At 37.4% G+C, this 8,697-nt stretch overlaps 1 protein-coding gene across 1 annotated transcript; it reads left to right on the top strand.

The window, feature by feature from the left end:
• The first annotated feature begins 5,882 nt into the window (after nucleotides 1-5,882).
• On the top strand, nucleotides 5,883-7,080 carry LOC143596061 (uncharacterized). Its single transcript, XM_077074933.1, has 3 exons — nucleotides 5,883-6,171; nucleotides 6,255-6,826; nucleotides 6,970-7,080. Exons 1-3 carry the CDS (start codon nucleotides 5,883-5,885, stop codon nucleotides 7,078-7,080), a joined length of 972 nt encoding a protein of 323 aa, XP_076931048.1.
• The last annotated feature ends 1,617 nt before the right edge of the window (nucleotides 7,081-8,697 follow it).

Here is an 8,697-nt window from a genome sequence, read left to right as displayed (position 1 = left end):
CGGGTACATGGTTTATTCAATATGATCGGGAGTGTAGATTGTATGAAATGGGATTGGGCTAATTGTCCAGCTGCATAGCGAGGTCAATTCACATGTGGTGACCAAAAAGGACCAACAGTCAGTCTTCAAGCGATTGCTTCATATAACATTTGGGTTTAGTCGACCTTCTTTGGCATCCCCGTCCAACAACGACATAAACGTTTCGGAGGCGTCGCACGCAGTAGAGGATTACATCTCTGGTGCCACACATGTCGCTTCATTTTGGGCTAACGATAGCTACTACCTTTATGGTTACTATTTGGGTGATGGGATATATCCAGAATATTCAACTATCGTTAAAACGTTTAGAGACCTAATTGATGAAAAAAATGAATATTTTAAGAAAGTACAAGTGTCTTCGCAAAAGGATACCGAGAGCTATTTGGGATTCTTCAACAACGTTGCAATTTTGTAATAAAAATCCATGTAGCTTATCGACGTTGGAAAGAATGAGAAATGCTATATATACGTATATCATATTGCATAATATGATTATCGAATATGGTGGGAGGGCAATATGTCCCTCTTAAATATTGGACGATGATCCAGAACGAACTCCAACAATTATAGAGAAAAGATTGGTAAACGTGCTTTTTCATGCGTTCAAAAGAAATACATAACCAACTTATGTATGATTTGCTCGACCATGCTTGGATGGTTCGACCCACTTGAACCGGAGGTAAAAATGAAGACGATGGTGAAAATGAAGACGAAGATGAGTCATTCGGCGATAACGATCTAGAAGATGAAGACGAAGATGAAGATAAGTAGTATTTATGTATTTTTTTATATTTATTTATTTATTTAATGAAGTATTAGTCGTTTTATTTTTATTATAAAAATTAGATAAGAAAGTAGAACAAATGATTGAGTAATGATTGTAGGTAAGTTTTACTACTACGCCACTTCTTACAAAACTAGTCACTGCTAACTGTGACGTCATGTGTCGCACAACCTTTCTACGTGGTTAGTTACCACTAGGCATGGTCTAATACCATGCATCTTTGAAACCCATCAAATTTGTATTCAATTGGTTAGTAAAATTTAAAGGCATATCTTTTGCATCCTGCATTATTTGTCTTTTAAGGGTCTTTGGTTGGAGGTAATGAAATGGAGGGGAATTGAATGGATAATTTAATAAAATGGATCATTACATTTTTTTTATTTTGTTTGGTTAACCTATAAGAACGAAATAAATTATTGCTTTTTAATGTTTGTTAGCCACAAAAAAGCGCAAGAATGAAATATAAATGACAAATATACTCCTATATCAAAATATAAAAAATAGCAATTGCAACGGTGGTGGTGGCAAAGACAACGGTGATAGTGGTGGCGGTGGGGACAGCGGTGGTGAAGTAGCGATAGTGGTGGTGGTGGTGGTGGTAGTGTTGGTGGTCAGGTGGTGGTGGACGGTGATGGTGACAATGGTAGTGGTGGCTAAGGCGACAGTGGCGGTGGTGGTGATGCCGGCAGTGGTTTCATTCTTACATACCAAACGCTACCTAAATCTTATACACATTAAATTCAATGTGCAATCAAATACATTTTGCATTTAACTATTTCCGTATCTTCATATCAATACGTAAACTAGATTTGCAGCTTTAAGAATTCATATCCCAAAACCTTCAAAAAAAATTTTAAACGACGACTTTCTTGTTTGTTGGGTTATCATACTTTTTAAAATTGAAAGAGCCATGTTGCCCCACTCGTTCCAGATTGTGTGTCTTAACCGGGCTCACGTTGCATCAAGTTTGGCTTGGGCATTCTTAAAAAACCATACCGCTGACTGTCACTTGACAATCGTTGAGTCACCACAAAAACGGAACTCTCTGACGTAGCACACAGTAAGACGAGTGCCCGAGTGGGCTCAATATGCAAATTTGACATCTACGACATTTGTGGCACCTACATATTGATGATATTCTTTTTTCACAGTGTCACTATATGTACTGCTTATCGTGATATGTTAAGCTACTATTGTATATCTCTTGCTAAATTCTCATATTATTATTTTATTATTGTTATTATTTCCTTGTTTTTAACGCTTACCTCACGTGCACATTAAATTTAACGTGTAACATTAAGAAGCACCATTTATTTTGTATCTCGTTAATTAGTGACGGATCCAGGAAATTTTCACAAGTGTCGAAATATTCTGGGTCAGCATATAAACTTGTTTCTAATCCGGTTCGGTAGTTTGGGTCGGATCAAATAGGTATATATAATTTTTTTCGACCCGGTGTGGCCATTCCGATCATGTCAAATTAAGTCGGGTCATATAAAAAAATCGAACAAATTATCATATAACCTAAAAAAATAAGTTAAGCTCAATTAAAATGCATTATTATAATAAAATAGAGCTAAAGTTCTCTACGGATGTTTATTTTTTGAAATCTAACTATAATATCAACTAGTTTGACATTCGTAAGAAAGTCTTTATCGATAAACAATCAATTTACTATATGTTTTACTTTATTTAGTTTCATAGGATTTGATAAATAGTATTTTAGTCTTTTTTAAAAATATTTTATGAAAGAATATCTTTATATAATAGATATATTAGTCATACATTAAAAAAAACTAAAAGCTTATTAACAAAAAATAATAATATACTAAATATTGGGACAAGAACATCATATTGACTTTTATTTAATGTGACCACATAAAATTAATGTATACATATAATAAATTTTAAACTTTTACGTTCTATTAAACTTTGATAAGTTAATGTATACATATAATAAATTTTAGACTTTTACGTGAAAGAATATTAATAAAAAGGCCCATCACTTTTTAAGATCTTAAAATTAGGTCTTCTTCATTCTTTTCTTCTTTATCTATAATCTGAGCACAACCCTACATTAGCTGTCGGAAAATCTGGCTTGTTAAGTTATTTTTTCTTCTCATCTCAAGTTCTCTTCCTTACATCTTAAATTCGATATTCCACAGGAGTTGGTGTCAAATTTTCTTACGGGACGGTCCGGATTATAATACATATATACCACTAAAATTTTTATTTTCACAGGGGTCGGCCGACCCCCGTAGTACCAATGTAGATCCGCCCCTGCCGTTCATTATCATAAAGTTAAAAATTTTTCAAAAATGATCGTTATATAATAAAAATATTAAAATGGCTTATTTGATTTACTAAATTAAAAAAAAATTAAGTGATTAAATAATCATATTAATTGTTTTATTAAAAATATATATATATATATATATATATATATATATGAAAGGTTTTTTAAAGCTTATTTTTTTGGACGACAACTTTCTTGTATTTAAGTTACCGCACTCTCCAAATTTGGAGAGCCCCAATACTCCACTCTGGCCAGACTATGTTATCTTAACTGGTCCACATTGAGTTCAAAATTTGGCTTGGACGTTCCCCGGGGAATCATACCGCCGACTGCCACTTGACTGTCGTTGTGCCATCACAAGAGCTGAACTCTCTGGCGTAATACACAGTGGGACGAAAACCCAGGTGAGCTTAGGGTTCGAGCTGACAACCTTTGCACAAAGCCTAGCTCAAATTCTTCATTGTCAATATCCACTCAAGTGTGACACAAGTGGGATTCGAGGATTCGAACTTGAGTTTTCAAAAGAGAACCCAAGTCTCCTACCACTAGACCACAAGTCATGCATAAAATACAACTTTCATACAAATCTAAGTATTTCAATAATAATAATTAATAATAATATGTTATTATTATACAACAAAGTCACTAGTTTTTTTTATAACTTGAATAAATTTTAGAGAACTTTTTTAAAAGTTTTTCAATAATATGGGGCTCACTTATTTAGTGACCATAAAGAAAAGTCACTCAACATTTCTTAACGGGGTGGGTTATGTGTATCCCCAAAAGAGCTCACGCTTCATCACTTATTTATTTTTTTACCGGCCCTACTTCAATATATACGGGACTGTCTTAAATTTTATCAATAAATTTGCATGTTTGTGATCATTTCACTTGTGAAAACCAGTCAACCTTCTGGTCTACAATTCCAAATTCGAGTTTTTAGGTTGGATAAAATGACAAAGGGGTAAACGAATTGAGCTAGCGTTTGGTACACAAGAATGACAAAAATAATTAAATGATTTATTGTGTGGGCATAAAAAAGGGTGTTTGGTTGTTCAATTCATCTTTCTCGACACCATCATCCCTGATCATCGTCGTTGTCGCTTCCTGTTCCACCACCAACACCATCATTTTCACCGCCGCCACACCCCTATTGCCACCACCACCACCATCGCATCGCAATTGCCATTTGTTTGTTTTGCAATTTTTTTTCTTAATTTTTTGAGGTACATGTATTTTTATTAGTTGTATATTATTTTCGTGTCTTTTGTCTATCAAATAACATAAAGTAATAATTAATTCAATTTTGATAAGTTAACCGAATAAGACAAACTAATAGTAATGATCAATTTTATTTCTTTGTCTATTCTATTCCCTCATCCATTTCATTATCTCATACCTTAGTAAGAAAGCCCAAGTTCCCCAAAAATAAAGAAACTTTCACCTTTTCTGCCACGATACTACTCGATATTATATGGATGTCGGCACTAAATTTAGAATTGACATCGGTAGTTGTTCTTTTTTCATGACCCTTTCTGAGCGGTTGACATGGGCCTTGTGATGTATCTTCTTGCCCAAACACGTTTAGGTTGATTTATATATGAGCATCCAAGCTACTGAAGGAGACGTATGCATCGGGCAAAGTACTCTTGGTACGCCTTGGCCCCGGGGCCCTCGAAGTCTGATGATCTCGATCCATTTCGAGCACGACCGAAGTATTCACCACAAGTAGTCATTGTCCCACGTTTTGACCGTTATGTGCTTATTCAACACCTCGCTTTACCACTCTTCAAAGGTGAATTGGTAAACTTGAAGATAATAACTCCCAATCAGTCGCCTTCGTCGACTGTTTCTATTGTGTGGACTAGTGAACAATCTTACAAAGTTACGAATTTCTAACCACCGTCCCATATCATATCAGAGTTACGATCTCTATTTCCCACCAGCTGTTAGAACAACTCCCGCACTTTAGTCCAAATTTTTTTGGCTTTTTGGTAGTTCATTACAATAAATAAGTAAATAAAAATAAAAAAAATTAACAAATGTTTTAAAATTTGATACAAAACCAAAAAAAAGTGAAATAAAATACCGCATTTTCGATCTTGGGATATTTCAACCCAAGCATGACACAATTTCGTTTTCTCATCTTTCGTTTATTGAGTTACTTTTCTTTTCGGAAAAAACGCCTCCACAGCTCCGCTCGAGCCTCTCGCTCGTCCCGTTGAACAACCACTTAGATTGGTTTTCTTGTGCGATCGTTTGCCCTTAGCAACTTCTATAGAAAGCTCTCGCGCCTCCGGAATAATAAAGTCGGAACACGGTGGTGGCATTTGGCTAAAGTTATGGTCAAGTTTCGTGCTATACACGTCGTCATCTTGACTGAAATACAGGCGGTAACATCATTGCTATAAACATATAATTAGATAATAAACTGTTAGTTATGGTAGGATTGTATTTCCTTGTATTTGGTTGATCCTCCTTGATCTTAGGAGTGATTTGTGTAAACTCAAGTATATATTTTTATCAATACAATCCCACAAGATCATTAAGAATGTTTACTTTACATGGTATCAGCCTAACATCGGTACCCTCTCTCTCTCTCTCACTCTCTCTCGCTACCCTCCTCTATCGTCCTCCCTTCACCTTCTAACCATGGCCGATCAATCTTCCTCCTCCACCAATTCGGAGTCTTTCTCCATGAGTACTCTCCATCTTGTTACTCTAAAACTCACTCCAACCAATTAACTAGTTTTGAAGAATCACATGCTTCCTATTGTTTCCTTTCAAAACCTTCTTCTTTACATTGACGGGTCCGTTCCTCAACCCTCATCAACAATCACTGTTGAAAATAAATTTGTTCCAAATCCAGAAGTAGCTCAGGATCGAAAGGCGGTTATTATTCTTAATGCTTCATTGACTGAAGAAGTCGTGTCCGAAGTTCTTGGTATTTTGGGTGCCCGCAACATCTGGCTCGCATTAGAATCTGCATTTTGCAATTCATCAGTTGAGCGCATGTACTCTCTCCGAGATACTCTTCGACAACTAACCAAAGGTACTTCCTCCGTTTCCGAATACAGTCGAAAATTTAAAGGTATTTTTGATCAGCTTGCAGCTATTAGTGAACCGGTGACATAGATGGACAAATTGCACTGGTACCTTTGTGGGCTCGGTCCCTCTTTTCAAAACCTCTCGGAATCAAACTTGCACCTTTGATCCGAGATCTAGTTACTCAAGCGGAAAGTCATGAACTTTTTTGGCAAACCATTCATGGTAGCAGCATCAATAATGCCCCCGTGGCCTTTGCTGCACAGCAGTCCTGGGATGGAGGCTCTCAGGGTCGCTATAATCGTAGTAATCAAACTCGGGATTCTACTAATGACCGTGGGGGAAACTCCTCTAATAATCATGGTCGCTCGTTTGATAAGAGACCTCCTAAATGCCAAATTTGTCAAGCCCTGGGTCACTATGCCACAACCTGCCCCAATTTATACAAATATGCTAAACGTCACTCACCTCCCGATGAAGATTTGGCAAAAGCTTTTCATGCCCAGTGTCACGTAACCGATAACACCCTGGACTGGAATGTCGATTCTAGAGCAACAGCCCACATGACTCCAGATTTTGACTTTCTTCACCATTCAGCCCCCTACCATGGAATCACGGAGTTACATTCAGGAATGGTGTGTCTCTTCCTATTACCCACACGGGTACTTCAATTCTTTAAAATAATATTAAACTACAGGATGTTTTGGTCATTCCAAATTAGATAAAGAAATTGTTCTCGGTCAGCAAATTAACTTCTGATTATCCGGTTGATGTACTTTTCTCTCAAACTTTCTTTCATATTCAGGATCGGGTGACAAAAAGAATTCTGGCTAAAAGGGTGTGTGAGAATGGATTGTGTGTGTTGAAAGAGACACCTCAAGCTTTAGTTTCTACAGTTGCAAACCGTGCTTCTTAAGAACTTGGCATGCCCGCTTGGGTCATGTTTGTTTTGATTCTATTTCAATTTTGAATAAATTGGGGGCGTTATATGTTACTTCTGTTTTGCCCAAACCTAATATTTGTGTTTCTTGTCAATTGGATAAAAGCCAAAGACTTTCATTTTATGTTAATTTAAAAGGATCATTGCATCCGTTGGATCTTATTTATTATGATTTGTGGGGCCCATCTCCCGTTGGATCAAGATATGGCTATTTATATTATGTTTTCTTCATTGACAATTTTTCCATGTTCACATGGTTCTATCCGCTAAAAGCAAAAACGGGTTTCTATGCGATTCTCTCAACCTTCATCAATATTGTTCAAACACAATGCGGACGGAAAATAAAAGTTTTCCAAAGTGATGGTGGTACCGAGTTTAATAATCACACAGTTCGTCAAACCTTTGAAGATAATGGCACACTTCACCGGTTTTCGTGTCCTTACACGCCTCAACAAAATGGGCGTGCGGAAAGGAAACATCGGCATATTGTGGAAACGGGCCTTGCCATGCTTTTCAATGCTCATGTTCCGGCTCAATTTTGGGTGGAAGCCTTTCCATCGGCCACATACATTATAAATCGGCTTCCCACCCCTTTATTGGATAGCAATCCCCATTTTAGATTTTATTTGATCATACGCCGCAATATGCAAATTTTCGGGTTTTTGGGTGCTAAGTTTTTCCAAACTTACGGGACTACTCTAAAGACACGCTTGCTCCAAGAAGTTTACTGTGTATTTTCATTGGTTATAGTTCGCAATATAAAGGTTATCGGTGTCACGATCCATTATCCTCTCGTATTTATATTATAAGGCACGCACGTTTCAATGAAAATGTTTTTCCATTTACGTATGTGATTGATGCAAACGCAATATCCAAAAATAACATTACCACTTTCCTAGACGATTTCTCAATTATTGTCTCACCTATAGCCCCCTCAGCCGAAACCAATACTTCACCAAAATCCCCTGCCAACTCCAACACATCTCCTAACTCTACTGGCCAGAAACTATCAACCATACTGGCACATGTAGCCAATGTGAATATCCTCCCTCAACTTGCAACCAACACAGCCCACAAGTCCACCCTCAACCCCCATCCCACTCCACAAATCCCAATGACTCCTCCTCCAAGCCCAATCCCACCTCCACCAATAACCCCAACCCAACCGAACCCTACTGCCTCACCTGATAATCCTCACCCACTTTCCACTCATGAACCAACCGACCCCAATCCCTCAGCACCACCTGATCAGCTCCAAACTCGTTCCTCCAACCACCCTATGAATACTCGCTCTAAATCATGAACTTTTAAACCAAAACATTTTACGGATTTTGCTTAACTCTCCAATCACCCACTTCACATTACATTGGCTGCCATAACCGAGCCGCGTGGTGTAAAATATTGGCAAAATACCCACAATGGCTACACGCCATGAATGAGGAACTTCTTACCTTGAATCTTAATCAAACCTAGTCATTTGTCGCTCAGGGTTTTACTCAGGTACCCGGACTCGATTTCTCTCACACTTTTAGTCTTGTTGTCAAAGCTTCACCGTTCGTATTGTCTGTCTCTTGTTGTTTTAAATGGTTGGAA

Source organism: Bidens hawaiensis, unplaced genomic scaffold (assembly GCF_021521415.1).
Source record: "Bidens hawaiensis isolate Kalapana, Puna unplaced genomic scaffold, B.hawaiensis_p1.1 tig00045991_1, whole genome shotgun sequence".
Taxonomy (NCBI): Eukaryota; Viridiplantae; Streptophyta; class Magnoliopsida; order Asterales; family Asteraceae; genus Bidens; species Bidens hawaiensis.
The sequence above is the reverse complement of the archived record's forward strand: the minus strand, read 5'-3'. Positions and strand labels throughout refer to the sequence as shown.